We start from the raw sequence: 19,055 nt of genomic DNA, 5'->3' as shown, positions 1-19,055 counted from the left end.
AGACTCCTAAGATGATAAGCACATCATGTCTGCTCTCCTTAAAGACAGCACCTCACCCTTTTCCATACTTCAAAACAGGATTTAGACCACAGTCAGCTTCAAAGAACTCTGGGCAATAAAATAAATGAGAGTATTGGATTATAACCTACAGAATAAGGTAACATGAAGGAATCCTTACTGATAGAAATAGTTGGATAAATAAATAAGTGGAGGGAAGAGACAGCTCTTCCTTACAGAAGACTTCCAATTAATAAACGTGGAAGGAATGAAGGAAATACAACTCATCTTTAGAACATTACAGTAATAACTTGCAGCAAATATCCATCGATAAATGCTAAATTCAATGGGAGAGAGTTTGAGGAGAAACAGAATATTCGCATAGCCTAAAGATCTCTCCCCTCAAGATACATATCAATTACAAGGAGACAAATAATAACTCTACAGTGAAGAAACCTGGCAGACTTCACCTTAACCAGTTATCAAGGTTAACAGCACCAGTAAACACCACGTAACCCCGGAGAGGACGCACCAAGCACACAGCCCTTCAGTGGTATCCTTGCCAAAAATACATAACCTCAATCCAACCATGAGACAGTATCAGATAAACCGAAACAGAAGGCATTCTACAAAATGACTGGCCCGTACTCTTCAAAAGTGTCAAGGTCACAAAAAAACAAGGAAAGACTGAGGACACACCACAGATTAAAGGAGACTAAGGAAACATGACAATTAAACACAACGTAAGATCCTGGAATGGGAACAGGACACTGGCAGGGGAAAAAAAAAGGTGAAATCTGAATAAAGCCTATAGTTTAAAAAGTCTTATAGTCTGCAGTTAATAGTATTTACACCCATGCTAATTTCTTAGTTTTAATATTTATACTATGGTTTTAAAAGATGTTAACATTAGGGAAAGCTGGGTGATGAGTGGATGGGAAATCTCTGTACTATTTTCACAACTTTCCTATGAATCTAAAGATATTTCAAAATAAAAAGTAAAAAACAAAACAGACAGCATTTGGGATCTGAATATAATGGATGAGAACCACACCAGCTTCTGAGTTTACTGCTACATCGGTAACACTTGGGTTGCAGAGACCTCAGAAGATACGAAGGAATTATGAGGTGGACTATTATAGGGGCTTATGATATAATTGTGGCAAGACACATGCATGTAAAATTCTTCGAGTGTAAAATAGAGGAAAAATTACAGCCAATAGGACATGAGCAGGCGAGATGTATGCAACATCCAGGTCATGACTTCTTCAAAAGGAAACTGCTTGCCTATCTGCTCCCTTGCAGCCTCCCATCGTGTAGACAGACCGCGAGGGGCCAGCTTGGGCCATGCTGAGGGCAATCCCAACTTGTTTTAGAGACAATCTCTTTGTGGTTATAAAGACAATCTCTGCATGGTTAGGACACCAACTGGATATACATTTAGGTTCATTTGTTTTATCCAACTGTTAAGGATTGCTCTGTAAAATATTTCAATTGCTTCAAGCTCAAAACCAGGTCTGTGTGATTCCACTGTTCACCCTCTTGGCTCCCACTTAAGTCTCACCTCTTCTGGCCTCCATCATCCTGACTAATGGTCCCCAGATTACCCCCAAGTGCCCCGAGGCAGAAACTTAGGAGTCACACTTTTTAACCTCTCTTCTCCCACTCTCATCTGCTCTTGATCTGCTCCTGAGTTCATCCCAGATCTGTCTCATCTCTGTCCCATCACCACTTGCTTAGTTCACGTCTTGGGCATTGTCCTCCGAGGCTGGAGCAGTAACTTCCTAACTGCAGCCTTCCGGCCTCATAGTTCGGCACTGACTTTGTTAACCTACACAGCTCGGTGGAGTCTGGTTAAATATAAGGCTCTGATCCTCTACGTTTTAAAAATCCTAAGAGGCCGCAGGGAGCAGCAACAACCTTGAGGTTTCAGCTTCTTCAGGCTGATCCTGAAGCCACCTTTCGCCAGCTGCCTCTCCGATAGACGGAGCCCTCTGCAAATCTCAGCCTGCCCTCAACCACTATGTTCGAACTTCTTTTCAATCCTTTTTTCAAGTGAAATCTTACCAAGAACTTTACTGTAGACACCAGATACAAATGTTGTTTTGATTATATAAAATGTAACAAATATTTTAATGTGTATTTGCATATCCACAGACATGGGTAACTGCATAAATCTAAATGTATAATGTTTATTTATTTATCACCCAAGCCCATGTGTCTACATGCAAGAACCCTCCCAGGCTGAAATCAGGATAACTGATAACAACGATGTGCTAATGATGTGCTTATGATGTGCTGGGCACAGCAATAAATGCTTTAGGTGTACTAACACTTTCAATCCTTTCAGCAACCTTAGGAGGTAGAATAGTTGTTAAACTTGTTTTACAGATTGGAAACAGAGCTTAAATAATGTGCCTGCAGTTATACAGTAAGCAGCAAAACCAAGATTTGGATTCTAGGCAGTCTGATTCCACAGACTGCATCTTACCCACCGCATTATACTGTCTCTCAGGCTGGCACACAGACTCGTGTCACAGTGATGAAAAGGATGAGAATAATAACCACAACACCATTATGCCACCACCTAATATTTACTTCACCTGACATTTACTTCTCGCTCCCCACGAGCAGGCTCTGTTCTAAGTGCTTTGAATACCGGCTCGCATTGAATCCCCACAGTTGCCCTATGAAGTAGGTTCTGTTATGTTGATTGTTGTGGGGATAGAGGTGGGTGGCTATGAGCTCAAATGGCCTGAATTTGAATCCACCACCTCCTACCTAGATGCCTTTACACTATCCGCTCTGGTGTGAGAATCTGATGAGGTATGCAAAGCCCTAGCACAGAGGAAGCACAGGCAAGTAGTTGCCAATTTTTATTAGGCTAACTTTGTAATCTCAGGACATCCCTCAATTAGAGATGAGATGTTTTAAATGAGTTATCAGTTCAGAAACAAATCAATCTTATACAAGTGAAGGTATTAGTCATTTCTCAAGTGTAAGACCCTGGTATCTCTTTAAGAGTTTTTAATTATAGTTTTAAAAACAGCTGTGAATGTATATTTTTAAAAAGATATTTGCATCAGACACGAACTATTTACAAAACAGAAACAGACTCACAGACATAGAAAACAAACTTATGGTTGGTTACAAGTGGGAAAAGGGGGTGGGAAGGAATAAGTAGGGAGTTCCAGATTTGCAGATACTAATTACTACATATAAATTAGATAAACAAGTTTCTTCTGTGTAGCACAGAAGAAATTGAATATTGATATATTCAATACCTTGTAGTAACTTATAATGAGAAAGAATATGAAAACAAATACATCTTTGTGTATGTATGACTGAAACATTATGCTGTACACCAGAAACTGACACACTGTAAACTGACTATACTTCAATTAAAAATTTCTTATAATAAAAGAAAAAAAAAGATATTCGTATCAAATGATTTAAGGGACACCTGGATTACCTCCCAGGAAGTTTATGCTTCTTCAGAATCTGGCTTGAAAATGGTCATTAAGGTGGTTATCCTCCTGATCTCTGAGTTTCCATCTGACCTCCTCGTCTGGCCCCTTCTTAGCTCTCTAACTAGCCTGAATCCTGACCAGCCTTGCCCCCAAGTCCCTCTTCTTTGGAACCGCTCAGCACAGACCTCTGTGCCTCTTACCTGTGCTTCAGCCGCAGTTTAACTCCTCCTGACCATGCTGCTCTCCTGTGTGGGGTGTCAGAGGTGAGGTGCTCCGGGCTGAAGGAGTCAGAGGTGCCAGTATCTGCAGGGCCTGGGTCTGCACACGCATCTCTGGAAAAAGAGGAAAACAGGAAGTTGAGTGTGATGGTATTCACGGGCAGGAGGCATGAAGGATTTTGACACTGAAAAATGAATGAGAAAGAAGCCCGGAGCCACAGCAGCACAGCTAAGTGCAGAGGGCTAAGCCTGCACCCACCCCGGTGCTCTGCCCCAAGGAAGGTGAATGAGGGTCTCCATCCTCTCCTGTGTTTCTGTGAAACAATAACATACACTTCCCAATTGGAGAAGACCAGATTTTTCCAGCCAAGAGAGAAGGAAGATTATTAACTATGATCAAGGTGAACCCTCCTATATTTCAGTATCTATTGTAAGTGAAAAACTGGACTCACGAAGGCAAATTGTCAGAAGAAGTGGCTCCCTGAGACAAGTCCCCGCTGGTTTCGCTGTACGGAGAGCGATCTCCGAGTGCAGCGGCCCTCGCTCTGTGCAGTGGGTGGCAGCTCAGAAGCACATGCCAACTCTTGAGCCCGAGCTATTTCAGATGGTTTAGATTCCGCTGCGCTGGAGGCAAGCCTTTTGTGTGTCCGTTTCAATCCACCCTCCACCCCCGGCCCCCCACACCATTCCCATAAATCTTGTCCTCCATACTCCCAGGGAGTCTGAGAAAAATGTTAAGCCCCGAGTGGCCAACGCGGTCCGCCACAGGAACAGATGCACCCTTAGGAGGGTCCTGGCTCCTGAATGTCCAAACACCCCGACTGCACCTTCAGGGCCTCCTCTTGAGCAGACTGTCCCCTGTGTCAGGCTCAGAGCGGGTTTGCCACGCTGGGTACCAGTGGTGTGTTTTCAATGTCTGTCTCTGAGGATCTTTCTAAGCCTTGGAGAACCGACTGGTAGCCCTTGCACCCCGTCCTAGAAGCAGGAATCTGTAGAAGGTACCATGCCTTCTGTCTCTCCTCTGCACAAGCCTTGGCTGAGACTGGTGGGATAACAAATGGTGTTGATTTCTTTGTATTTCAGGAGGGAGATGATCAGAGAGTCAGCAGGGACTAAAACTTTACCTTAGTTTTACCTGAGTGCCATCACTTCCTTTGTTACATTACTTTTCTCACCAAATTTAAGATTCCTGGCTTTGAATATATTCAGTATTACCCTGGAGTGAAGTTTGAAGACCTGGTTGAGGTTCTGTCACTTGTGAGCTGAATGACACTGGGCAAGTGAACACTGAGCCTCAGGCTCTCCTTGTCAGTAATGTGAAAATAAGAGGCAGAGCACACAATGCTGGGAGCCTGGCCCTGGCCCTACCACTGACCAGCTCTGTGACCTTGACCTCTCTGTGCCTCAGTTCTCTCATCTCTGAAATGGGTACAAAGGCACAATGGCTTTCAGAGGGTCATTGAGAAACTTAAACTAATTCCGGTAAAGCACTTACAATAGAGTCTGCAACATTTTCAGCACTCCGCAAATGAGCCACTATTATTATACGTATCCTACAGAGTTGCTATAAAGTTTCTAGATAATGTCTATTAACTGTCTGGCATACTTCCTCCACATGGGGCATGTGCTTAATTAACAAATTATTTCCATTATTGTCTTCAACAGTACCTTCATTTTAGAGTTCCTTTCAGCTAAGATGTCATGTAAAACAGACACAACTAAAGAGACCTAATTTATGCTGGAAATAATAGTGGGGAGAGCCTTGTCCAGAGTTAACACATCAAAGCCTTTTGCAGAATTCATCATGTGGTCTTCAATTAGGATTTCTCCTACAACCGTCAGCACACCAACCCCAAAGGCCATCTGGCTTAAGCTGAAGTGGAAAATATATTCAAAGGCATCTCATCATCAAATCCATGAACATAACGATGACACAAATGTAAACAGCACATCTAAGACCGCCATTGGTATAATCCATCCTGACAGACAGCTTGCCTTTCCAACTCTGCTCCAGACCCTGATGTTGTCTGCTGGGGGGACACTAATGGCCAGGTCTGGGCTTTCACAACAGCTTTGCGGCATTTAATAACTTCCTTTTTTTTTTTTTGCGTAAACCACAATTGTTGGCTCCCTCCTTTCTGCACAATGGCTGAGCCCTTTTCTTTTTCCTTGCCCCATCCCCTCTCTGGGAGGCCTGAAGGGCAGAAAGTCTGGGGTACAGGCTGTTGGAGGGAAGGGCTGGTGGGAAGACCAGGCAAATAGGAAAGAGACGGAAGGAGAAGGAACATGAGACTGTCTCTTCTTTTTAAGGCTTTTCAATGCATTATTCTTTTCAGCCCTAGCAGAGATCAGTGCCAGCACTGCCCTCCAGGCCATCTACCAACCTCCAGGGGACCAGCTGAGATTAACTACTGGGTGTGAGGGTTCATAAAACCTGTGTTGCATGTTGCTGACTGCAGTCCCCAGGCTAAGTCACAGGATAGCCTCCCTGGATGGGCTGGCTCCTGAGGCTCCTGAGTGGGCTGTCTGGGAGCCCTACACCAAGGAGGAAACAGGCTAGAAGGAATGCAGGAAGAATCACCAGCACCCAGTGCACACCTTTTCTGCCTTAAACACTTTCTGGAATAACCCGGACAACAAATAAACATTTTTAAATGCATACATTCTAATGAAAAAACTTCCATTGTCACTCTTGCTGCCAAAACTTATGGGATGTTTTGGAGGGCTTTAAAAAATATTGTTTCCGGCTGTTCTCCAAGAGATCACGAACTCTCAACATCACAAACTCCGAGTGTGGAAGCAGGAATCACAGCTGATTTGAGAGGATTCAGCAGGGGCTAAAACAGTGATTGATCCACATCCCAGTGTCATCTTTCCTTGCCAGAGAGTTAAGAAACAAGAAATCCAGGCCAACCACCTACCTATTTCTACTTCCTCTGATGAATACATTCGTATCTCCTCCCCAGTTTTTGTAACTCCTGAATACACATGCTGATTGCTTTACTATTTGGCATTTTAATACAGTCCTTAACTGCTTTCTGAGCTGAGCTGCAGCCAACACTGAAGAAAAGGTTCCAGATTGTCCTGTTCCCGCAGTTCTCTTGAACACTGTGAAAAATGGGGGAGGACGGGGGGAAGCAGAGTGACAGATGTCAGGAGCTGGGCTGGGCCTGATAACCTGGTCCCTCCAGATCCCTTGAGCTGCTGGTTTCTACTGAGTTTAAATGGGGCTGGGGGGACAGGGGCTCCTATCTCCTCAGCATGGACAGTTACAACCTTGGTTCTGAGAATCAGCAATTTCGTCCTTTCTATTGTGTTCTGCCCAGGAGGGAACAGCATTCTCACCAGCCATATCCACTCCTGTCCCCACTCCAACCCAGCGCCTACCCAGAAGCCAGCACTGGTGACCTTTAAAAAATGTAAGTGGATTACTGCCATCTTCTAATAAGACTTGTGTAGCTTCCTGTGCACTTTGGAGGAAACCCAAATTCCTTAACCTGGCTGCGAGGCCTCGAGTGCCCCGGCTCCTGCCCCACTTTCAACATCTCCCCTCTCACTCGGTCTGTCCTCAGTGGCCTGCCCTGAGTGCCCCAAGGCCACCAAGCTCTTCACTCCTACAATGCGGTTCCCTCCACCTGGAAAAGTCTTCCTCCTAATTCTTCACTTGGCTGTGTTGACTGAAAAAAAAAATGCACAACCTAAAAGTTGAGTTATATTTTACTCAGCGGACATGTCTGAGGACTTAAGCCTGGGGTGACAGCCTCTAGGACTGCTCTGAGAGACCACTCCAAAGAGGCAGGGAGGAGTCAGGATACGTAGGAGCTTTTGCGGTAAAGACCAGGTGGTCAGAACATCAAAAGATTATTGTTAATCAAAGAAAGCGAGACATGTCAAGTTAGGGGATTTGATGCTTTTCTATGTATGGGCAGGTGCCAAAGTCTGGGCTCACTGAAATCATTCCTTTGATGTGCACCTAGCTATCTGGGGCCAGTATCCTGTTCTTTCCATCCTGAGTTGCTCACCCTGGGGGGAAGGGGGTAGTGGTCCTGGCTGATGACTTGATGTCAGCAGCATCCTTTGTTTACAGAGGTGGCAGGCACTTTCTCGTTCACAGCTGGCTCCTCCTCAGCCTGCTGGTCCCAGGTGGAACATCACCTCCTCAGAGACCGCCTCTTCTACCACAAACAGTCTTCCCGGCACCAGGTCTCCCCTTCGTCGCACTGAGGGCCACGTGCAAATGATCACTTCTGCACGGTCTGCTTCCTCTGCAGGCCAGTAAGCTCTACAAGGTCAGGACCCACGGCTGGCTTTTCTTCATTTTGTGATTTTAAACACCTCCATACCCAGGGCCTCGGACAGCGAGCGGCTCACAGTAGGCACACAATACAGATTTATAGAATGAATCGTGGTTGACTGTAAAGGGAACAATTGTGTGATGCATCCCAAGTGGAGCTCTAGGCCCTTAAACTTGAAAAGCCATTGCATGTTTACAATACACATTTGGGGAAGGTGGGATCTCTTTTCTTTCAGTCACTCTCTATACGAGGTTGTGAGCCAGTTTCTTTGTGAAAGTAGAATTCACTTCTAACTTCTGGTCCGTGTCAGCAGCAGCTGGCTTTCGTGGAGTAGAGAGGACCAGTGTTGGGGGACTGTGGCCAAGCCCTTGGACAAAGCGCTGGCACAGCTCCCCGCAGTTTTGCCGCCTTATATTTTGAAGCAGCTAGAATGCTTTTTGAGATTAAGCAGACAGAAGCACATTTATACAGGACTAAAGTGTCCTCAGAGCCCTTTTGAGAAATGCCTCTGGATTTAGGCCGGGTGCTTACAAGTAATCATTTTCATAATTTGCTTCATGAAAAGTCCTGTTTGTGCTTTCCTGTGTTTCTGTTTTCTTTTTGTCCCGCTCCGCGTCCATCACGCAGGAAGCCGGCCCTAGCTTCCCTCCACCCCATGAGCAGGCTCTCGAGTCGTCACCTTGGGCTCCCCAGCACTTTCCCCTTCAGTCTCCTGGAGGCGGGGAGGGCTTGAATTTTTTATTTTTCCAGTGTCTGGAGGAAGATTTTAAGAACTGATCCCCTTAGGCTCAGGATTCTGTTTTTGCCTAACCTGTTCTTCATTTTCTGAAGACTGGGCATTAATCGAAGGCTTCACAGACATTCTCAATGAACTACCCTTTCTTTAAAAGCCCCTTGTTCCTACTCCTGACCTTTTGGTACCTACATATTTATTTAGACTTAACCTTCTGGGTCACTGTCTCTTCATTACTCTCTTTTCTTGTTTTATAAATCATTATTTACCATCTGAGAATCTTGCTCTGTATTCCCTCAGGCCTGTATCCTGTCAGGTGTTTTCCATCATAGGCATGCCATTTACCTGTCCTTAAAACCTCTTCCTTTGCTCACCCACCTCAGTCGGCAGCTTGGTTATTACAGGAGGGCCGTACACAACCCTTCAGCCATGCAGGGATGTGCTTTGTATGTCTCACTCCTGTGCCCAGCTGTTCCTCCGGCTCCTCTTGCCAACGCCTTTTCTCACTTGATTTCCCTTGAACCCTCCCAAATGGATCCATGTGTACAATTTACACCACTGACATCCAGCATGTTTCTGATTCTTTCTGAAACCATAAGCCTAACTATCTCCAGATCTGAGCCAATGACCTCTATGTCAACCTTGCATGAATTCTGGAAAAGGGTGGATAGAGGAAAAAGCCTAATGACTAGCAGATCTTTTCACTTACCTATTAAAGATTTCATCTGCTCCAGATTTACTTCTGACTTCAATCCCTCTGCTCACTGGGCCCTATGACATAGCTCGCCCAGGGCAAGTACATAAGAAAACCAAGGGCCCTCATGCAAGGGCTTATGGTTAAAGTCGGGCGGACAGCCCTAGCTACAAACACTCAGAGCCTGAGCTTAAAGCACCTCCAGTAAGTGGCTGGCTGGAGAACTTGAACGAACAATGCAGATTCTCAGCCAGCTTCTCAGGTTCCTAAGTCTGGCTCTGTCATCCAGTAGGCGTCTGGCTCGGGGCAGGTCACTTAACCTCCTGTGCCCCGGTTTCCTCCTCTATAAAATAAGGATAATCACAGTACTCACATCAAAGAGTAGTCGTGAGGTTTGCGTGAATTAACATGTGCAAAGCACTCAGTGCCTGGCAATAAGGGTTCGCTTCTTCCCAACAGAAGAGAAATGTACATTTACTGGGCACGTGGTATGTACCCAGATACTGTGCTTTCAAAAGCTATTGTTATCTTCTTATCATCTGAGACAGTGATGATCCTCGTTTTACAGCTAAAGAAAGCAAAATGCAACAAAATAAATAGAAAGAGGTCTGGCCAGAGACCACGCCACCCCTCATTAAGTGCCTCTGAGGATCCCTGGGCTTTGCATACGTTTTTCTTAGGCGTCAGCCACAGCCCAAGCCACACACGCCTGGCATATCTGTCACGGGACCCTTCTGCCCTTCATGTGAGACAAAGAGATATGCATGAAGACAAAAGACCAGCAAAGGTACCAAACTGCCACTGTTGGATGAAAGGACTATGGATAATCTTTTCCTTCCCTTTTTCTCTATCTTGCAAATTGTTTGCAGTTAACATTTATTATTTTAATTATCAGAAAAAGTAAAATTAGCTTTATTTTTTTCCTTATGAGAATGAGTCTGAGTCTAATTTCTCCATATTTTTCAAGGAAAATCTCTGTCGGGAAATGGCAGTGGATGTATCTGTCCTGGGAGCACATTTGGGCAGTGGAAAGACTTCACGCTGGTGGTGGAGTTTACTTTGGGAGCCTGGAGGAAGTAGGGTTTCTGGGAAACCAGTATCAGTAGAGGGAGATGAATCTGTCTTAAGAAAGTGAGGACTCTGTCTTTCTTCCCTCCCACCCTCTCTCTCCCTAGTGTTCCCCAAGAATCATAATAATTCCTTACTTTAATATCATTCATTATAGTATGAAAGTACCTTCGGTGCATTAGCCCATTTGGTCCTCATAACAACCCTAAAGGGCACGTTGAGCAGTTTTATTTATCTCCATTAACAGGTGTAGAGACAGCCTTGTAGAGGGACAGTCACTTGCTTGAGTTCAGGACTTGTAAGTGCCATGACGGGCACATGAAGCCAGGGTCCCCAAATCTAACTTTCACATTCCCCGTCTCTCATTTCCAATTGTCTTTGGAGTCTACAATCCTAAAAGTCCTCTGACACAGGTGACAAACAATACCAAAGCTTCTTTAAAGGGAAAGCTTCTTCAGAAGAAAGTGGAAAGTAACTGAAGTTCAGAAAGGTCCCCTCTCTGTCCCTAGCCCAAATGTCCCTCAGCCTAGAGAAATGTTGAGCCCAGATTTTGAAAGGCTCCCCAAATCCTTGCCATCTAGCCTGCATACCTGCTCTTGACCTGGACCTTCCTAACACTGGTCACACTGCTGAAATGATAGAGGACATGCTTCGTGCTGAGACTCAAGAGCACACTTCTGTACCCAGCCCAATCATTCACTCACTCTATCAACCATCACTAAGGATCAACCATGGACCACACAATGGATTAGGCACTAGGCTTGCAAAGCTGGTAAAACAGACATGAAGATGTCCTGGTCCAAATTTCTATGACCTTCCTCTCCTAACCACACTGCATGGTGTAGTACCAGTGATGATCTTCAGGAAAGCAAACTGGAGAGGATCTACTAGAGGTGAGACTAGCAAGAGAGAAAGAGGACAAGAAGCGACACTGTGGGGATCCTAGCAGCTCTGGTGGCAGTGGGAGGAGCGGCAGCACCCAGGCAGCCCTGCTTGATGAAGGCACCAGGCAGGCGCCCGCCCTGCAGCCAAGATGCCCAAGAACAAGGTCAGCTTGGTGGTGGCGACGGAGCCCAAAAGGAGATCGGTGAGGTTGTCAGCTAAACCTGTTTCTGCAAAACTGGAAATGAAGCTAAAAAGGGTGGCAGGAAAGGATAAGTCTTCAGACAAAAAATTGCAAACAAAAGGGAAAAGGGGAGCAAAAGGAAAACACGCCGCAGTGGCTAACCAAGAGACTAAAGAAGCTTTACCTGCAGGAAACAGGAAACTGAAAACGAGGCGAGCACAGCCTCTGATGAAGCAGGAGAGAAAGCCGCCAAGTCTGATTAATATCACACACTGGGTTTTATCACTGGCCCCCCTGTCTCCCTTCTTGTACAATCCGGAGGAACATTTTTATCAACTATTTTGTAAATGCAAGTTTTTAAGCAGAAACATTTTTAAGAAGGAGGGAATCCCACTCATTCATTTTTTAAAGTGTAAATGTCTTTTTTTTTTTTTTTAAAGAGGTGAGATCATTTGCTGGTTGTTTATTTTTTTGGTATAACCAGAAAACAGTGGGATATTGAATATGGGGGGCTTTGATTGTCTTAGGTGTCAGCTTAACATCCATATAGTAGTTTTTATATCTTATAATACAAAGCATACTACACGGCAATTTAGAGTCAGCTGTGCATTTACTATGTCTTGAACACTTCCGATTACTTCTCTTTCCATGTTGTTTTTGGTGAATTGTTTCCTAAAGCCAACCACTCCTTGATCCTGGCTCTCCTTGTCAGAATCCTGTGCACTCTGTAACATCTCTGGTAGTGGTAGCCCAGTTTTCTTAGTAACTTTCTTAATATGCTGTTAACAGTTGAAATTTGAATGTGTAGGGTCTATGGTATTAAACTGTGAATTAGTGGAAACTTATATATAACAGCGTATCAACATTTAAAGATACTGGTACCTAATATTCTGTTAAGGAAAATGTGCCTCCAAATTTTAAGCTGGGAAGTCACAGGAATAACTGTTCAGAAAAGAATCACAACCTCATGACTTTTTATTTTTTTGTTATATATGTTAAGAATTGTGTACAAATTGAAACATCTGTGAACTGATCCTCAAAACAACCAATAAAATGTCAATTATGAAAAAAAAGAAGCGACAAGGTGGAAGTAAGACAGGAAAATAGATCTGGTAATACATCCTGCCTTGACTACCACAAAACATTAGGAAAAAAAGAGTTTGGATGGCTAAATAGACATCAAAAATGGCCATATACACATGTGCTCTTATAGAGGGAAATAGCACTGGACCAAGAGCCTGGAGACCTGCACTGGGGTGATACAGGTGAACTTTCGAGTTTTTAAGGCTCCTTTTACCTTTAACTGTCTATGAGCCAAGGTGGAAAAAAGGGCATCAGTGACAAATCCCAAGTGAGAAAAGTTTCTTGAGTATCTCCACCCACCAGTGACGAGCACTTTCTACACGCAGCCTCCAAGTTGGAATCTGTGCGGAATAAAAGACAATTTCTGACTTCCGGTCTTGCCGGAGAGACACACGCAGAATTTGGAGCCAGACCAACCTGGTTCCAGTCTGTGCTCCGCCAGTCCCTGGCCACGATTCCATGTAAGCCTCAGGACCTCAACTGGAAACAGGGAACAGAGTACTGTCTGCCTGGTGACATTACTGTGAGACCTCAGGAGCCTGATACCAATTACCATTCAACCCAAGTGGTCTCTGTGAGATGGATGTGGGGAGTCACCCAAGGGGTGTGACAGGATGCTGGTGTAATGATGAGCTCTAGAAGTCCTTACAAAACTGCAAATGTCTAAAGCATTTGGGGAGGGGTATACATTTAACTCCACTGTGGAGGTTTTTTGCATATAAATGCAGGAAATATGGGGCACTACTTAGGCCCGTTAGGAACAGACAGGCACAGAGGGCCCAGCAACTGGTGCGAAAGAAATGGTTCCTGGAGCATCAAAGCTGACAGAATTAGCCTGAGGAATTCTCCTGGGGGCCTTTTCTCACCAGAGGAAGCCTCAGGCACTGGGCAGGGGCCGTGATCAGTAAATGTAACTGCCTGGCTGTTTGAAAAACACAGTAATGAGTTTGGACCCAGTTTTTTTGAGCCACCAGAGTCCTCTCATCTCAGGCTCTGGGAAGAGAGACCCCTGCCCTCCTGCAGGCGGGAGTGGGTGGAGAAGCTCTGGCTCTGGAAGGTCCCTGGGATCACAAGGGTGTCTCGGGGAACAGAGTTTCTCTCTCCCATATACATGCAAATAAGCTGCTCCTGTCCTAGACCTGCCTAGAGAAGAGGGGTGGACATGAAAAATGTAAACGGAGATGGTCATTCATCGGGAGAAAATAGGTCCCTTGCTAAATTTGGCATCAGCCGAGGAATCTTAGCAAAAATGAACTCACCCCCTTGTTTGTGAGAGAAGCCTAATCCTTACTTTGCCCGAGAGGATTATTGGGTCTTAGAAAGAAGCTCACATGCACTTTTTTTAAGCTCGTGCCAACTGCATTTGTGTCCACAATATCCGAGATTCGTTCTGCTTTTTACGGTAGATAATAGACATTCCATGCTATTTAAATGCCTCCAAATCTCAAACCTAGATGTTTCCAACCTTTGCTATCACCCAAAGTGGGACTCTGTCTCCCAAGCTTTCCCCTGGTTGTTGCTTTAAATTCTTCAGAAGCACAGTTTAAATGGAAGGGAAGGTATCGAACTGCAGTCAATTTGTGGAAAAGTCATCGTTTGTGGTTTACAATGCACCTTTACAAGGTGTCTGTAACTATGGCTCCATTGGCTAAGTTTCTACTCAGCTCCATCACTGTTCCCTTGGTTCCTATAGGGTTAGTGTAATACAATCCAGAGTTCTTTTCCTTTTCTTTTTCTTAATCCTGTATGTCCCTACTTACCCCAACACTATCTTATCCTCTCCAGGGAATTGTGGACCCACTGACATACGTAACAGAAAAGCGGAACAAAAATCTGTCTTTCGCTTCGCATGGCACCCTCAAAACATCACTTCAAAATATTACAAATTGGCACCTGTGTTGGGCTTTACAAAGTATTTTTACGTTACAAGTTCAATCCTCACAACAACCCTATGAAGTGTTCGCCCTCTTTTACAGAAAAGGAAACTGAGGCATGGAGTAATTCAAATAAGCTGCTCAAGATCACAAAGAAAGTGGTCAAGCCAGGACCCGACATATTATAAAAGCTCCAAAGCATGCCCTTAACCTTGTTCACAACCGTGAAAACCGAGCTGCCGGATCCCAGGAAGAGCACCATTCCCCCAGCACTGGCTTCCTCAGGAGTGGCGGCTTGGGGCCATTTCTACTGGTGACTGCTGCTCCCTGCTCTCACCACCCGGCCTGCTTAATTTTCCCCCGGGTTTACAATTCCTGTTTTAGTGCTGGAGCCAATGGCAGCCCAAATGAGAAGAAATTTAGGCCTTAAACAGTACCTGAAGGATCAGCTTCTTGACAAACTCTGAGCTAGCTGTGTTCTCACACTGCTCTCTTAAACCTCAGGTCTCCCCACTGTCCCCCAGTTTCCTGTTCCTGCCTGCTCTTCCAGGCTGGAGGAAAACCTGCCTTGGGTACCAGATCCTTCCAGACCACAGCCTTGTTTGCATCAACTATGCATAAACAGATGGTATTGGGCATAAAAGCCGATGGGAAAGCAGGTGGGGAAGTGAGTGGTCATTTTTATCTGACTGGGCGGAGCAGGTCCTGCCCTCCTGCCCTGGGCACCAACATCCAGAGGAAGCGGCAGCGGGCAGATCACAGGGCAGCCAGGCCAGCTGAGGGCAGGAGATACCCTGTGCACTGGACAACAGCCCTGGTCTCCCCTGCCACTCTCTCGCCAGCATGCCAACCCTGGGAAGGGTACAGAATCCATGACAAAGAGAAGGTACTGGACTGTGACCCCAGCGGCAGATTGGTGGCCTCCGCCCCAGCCAGACCTGGCTCAGTGGGGAGGCAGCCTCCTCTCACTATGGAATTCCAGCTGCTAGTGGTGAAGAGGTAACCATGGCAACCAACACAAAGGGCTTAAAGTTGAGGGAAAGAGGCTGGAGGCAATGGTGAAGAGGCAGAGGGGGACTTCAAGTGACAGTCCTGCGATTCTCCAGACTCTAGCAGAGCTATTGTAGATCAGACTAAAAGGCTGTGGAGCTTGCACGCAGCCAAGCAGCCTTGAGGGGTCAGGGACAACCAAGGAGCCAAGATCCCTGCAGGTTTCTTTTCTCCCCCTCAGAGAGCAGAACCCCAAGAATTTCATCCGCCAGGGATTTTGCCCCAAGATAATGAGGCTTACTTGGATGAACAAAACTGGTACATGGTGACATTCCTTCAAATACAAGCAGCACTTTGCAAAGGGACTCCTCCCATGACCCCTGGCTTCAGCACATCTCCTCCAGAGGTCCCCACTCTGCAGGCTGGGGGACTTCTTGGGTCGGGGGGGGTGTTCCTTAAGCAGACCTGGAACCACTGGATGGTTGAGGAAACGGTCCTGAAGTTCTGCCTGTCTAGCCTCGCTGCAGAGGAGAAGCGTGGATGTTGAGAACGTTAATACAGAGCCTCCGCACAAAAACCAGTACTTGGGCGGGGCGGGGTGGGTATGAAGTGAAAAGGCTCATATCTAAACAGGAAAGCTGTTATTTAACTACGTACCCCCTCTCCGAGGTATCTGCACATTATTTTAATAAATTGGTCAGTGTGACTTTGTATGTCTTCATGAATTCAGTCGGGTTCTTGGGATTTATTCTTAAACTTCTAACTCAGGGTTCTCTAGAACCAGGCAGTCGAGGAAACACCACGGAAATGGAGAATACAAAAATCTTCCAGGGTAACAGTTTCCTGGTCCTCTTACTTTCAGGGGTCTGGGGCGCACATCTCACTCTGCCTTCCTGGTGGAGACCACGATAATATCACATTTACGTCAATCCCCACACGGCTTCCACAAAACCGAGGCAAATCCTAACAGGTGCTTGTTGCCCACATTTTTTGTTCACACCTTGACTTCTTAATTGGAGTCACTAGGGTAGGGGATGATGGGCAGTGTTGGAGGGAGGGCTGACAGGAAGACTTCTGAGGGGCAGGGGAAAGACCCTGACATGTACATCAGCACCTCTCCTGCAAGCCCCCCTCCACAAGGTAGAGAGTAGACCCATTAACCATTTCAAGATGCACCGACTCTCCATCACCAGTGTTCACATGCACGCAGCCCATAATGGTGGTCCTAGCCCCCCTCACTGGTGTCCCTTTCTCCCTGTGGTAATTAAATCTCAAAAATAATTTTACCTAAAAGGGATAAGTAACTGACATTATGAACCTCCTCGGTTGAGATGCAAGATCTTGGGGGGTTCCTGTCCTGGCACTTCCATGACCTCAGCAAGCTATTTAAATCTCTTCTGTGTTTTGGGTTTCCTTGAAAAGGGGATAATAAAAGTGCCGACTTCACAGGAGTGTCAGGAAGATACAAGTTTCAGACAGCGCTTGACTCTTAGCAAGTACTTGATAAATATTAGAAATTAATTAACTAGCCAGGTGCCAGGCTAGTTATTTTTATGTGTATTTTATCATTTAATCCTTATAACAGCCTGATCTGATACAGATTAATACCTCTTTCAAAGTATTACTTATTCACCTTTTTGTGGATGAGAAAATTCAGGCTTAAAGAATTTAAGAACCCTAAATTACTAGGAGGTAGCAGAGCTCAGATGCAAACCCAGGGGTTCTGTCCCCACAGGCTAAGACCATTCCCTGACACTACACTGCCTTTACAGAAGACCATTTTGGTGTTGTTACTTTAAAGTATAGACAGAAAGAAGAAATTCTGATATTTAAGAAAATAGCACCAACAAAGAGGGAAAATCTCAGGATTTTAAACCTCCATCTTAAGCAAGAGGCTTTTTAAAGAACCAACAAGACTAGCCTAAGACAGAGCCCTCTGCTCTGAAAAAATTTCCAGGAGAAGTGGATACACATTCACACTCACAGTTAGGGCACCTATGAACCCTTGAGTGTAAAATGTCTTATTCATCACTGAATTCCCGGAGGCTGATATGTTCTCAGTTAATGTTTGATAAATATTTACTGAATGAATTAAACCAACCCAACAACAAAATGCCTCTGCTAGAGTTGGCAAACTATGTATTGTCTTTCCCAAACACTTTGTTGAATGTAAATAATTGAAGCTTAAAAGATTAACTATTTATGTTTACCACTCTGTGCAAGGTATTTTACTGAAAATTAGAGTTCCATGTGTCAAAAAAAGCACAATATTAATTAGACACAGAGATCAAGGGTTTTTCTCTTCCATCTACATCTTTGGAAAGAGGATGTAATATGTAAACCCTTCGCCTGAATTCTGTAAATGCTGTGAGCCTAGTCTGGGAGTTAGCCTTAACTACCATCATTTAATCAGTCCTCAAAAAAAGAGGGCTTCCCTTGCAGGTATTTCTTCTCGCTGAGGTTTACCTCTGTTGGCAAAGCAAAGCCCCAGTGGTATTTTGATCAGGTAGGCAAGAACTTTAAATTCCCTACTACCTTGAGAAAGGACCCATTAAAATGAAGATACGTATAATGCTAAGGATATCAGTTAATATGTTACAAGATCCTTGATAATCTTAAATAAGTGAAGTGGCTTTCCCAAAAAGTGTCACTAACACCAACACCACGTATTTATTACAGTACATGGGATTATTAGCTGACATTTATTGAGTACTTACCAAGCAGAATACTTTCATTATCTAACTCGATCCTTACAACAACCCTATGAAGGAGCTGTTTTATTATTGTCCAGTGTTTCCGGGTTCACAGGCATTTAATAACTTGCCCAAGGTGACACATACCTAGAGGCAGAGATGGGATGTATACCTTCATTCATCTCTAGAACTTAAATTCTTCTTCTTCTTCTAATTGAGCTAATGCTTTGCATACAAGAAAATACATGTGTCTTAACTGTTCAGTTCGATGTAGTTTGATCATTGTATAACCATCACACAGATCAAGACACGGAACATTTCCCAGAGACCAGAAAGTCTCTTTTTATCTCTTTCCAGTCAAACTCCCTGGCTCCCAGAAGCAACCACTAACTTCTGCTGCCATAGATTAGTTCTGCCTGTAGTACTTCAAAAATAGAACTGCTTGTCTAGTCTTTGGTGTCTGGCTTCTTTCAGTTTAACAGAATGGTTCTGAGATTCGCCCAGGCTGTTGTGTATATCACAAGTTCATCCCTTTCGATTGCTGAGTAGTATTCCGTCAGCGTGGATGTACCACAATTTATCCATTTTCTTGTTGATGGACAGAGGGTTGTTCTCAGTGGTTGGCAACTGTGAATAAGGCTGCTGGGGCTGCTCTGTAAAAATCATTTTGTGGACCTTTGTTTTCATCAACTTGGGTTAACAGCTAGGCGTGGATGTGTTGAGTCACAGGGTTGATGTATGTTTAACTTCACAACAAACCTAAGTTCCTAAGCCCTGTACTCTACTCCCTCAAAGTGGCACTAGCTTATTAACATGTTTGATTGCTCCCCTTATATGACAAGTTCCCAGAGGGCAGAGAACCCATCTCCAGTTG

At 44.8% G+C, this 19,055-nt stretch overlaps 1 protein-coding gene across 7 annotated transcripts in view; it reads right to left on the bottom strand.

Annotated features, from left to right (window-relative positions):
- SHROOM3 (shroom family member 3) overlaps nucleotides 1-19,055 on the bottom strand; it is a 288,650-nt gene that overhangs the window by 54,025 nt on the left and 215,570 nt on the right. For 6 of the 7 annotated variants that reach the window (XM_072941974.1, XM_072941979.1, XM_072941998.1 and 3 more), the window contains one exon: nucleotides 3,668-3,799. In XM_072941974.1, coding sequence (XP_072798075.1) covers nucleotides 3,668-3,799 — 132 coding nt within the window. Of the gene's footprint in view, nucleotides 1-3,667; nucleotides 3,800-16,145; nucleotides 16,196-19,055 lie in introns of those variants that run through there. The other variant, XM_072942012.1, reaches the window with a different exon arrangement.

Source organism: Vicugna pacos, chromosome 2, assembly GCF_048564905.1.
Source record: "Vicugna pacos chromosome 2, VicPac4, whole genome shotgun sequence".
Taxonomy (NCBI): Eukaryota; Metazoa; Chordata; class Mammalia; order Artiodactyla; family Camelidae; genus Vicugna; species Vicugna pacos.
The sequence above is the reverse complement of the archived record's forward strand: the minus strand, read 5'-3'. Positions and strand labels throughout refer to the sequence as shown.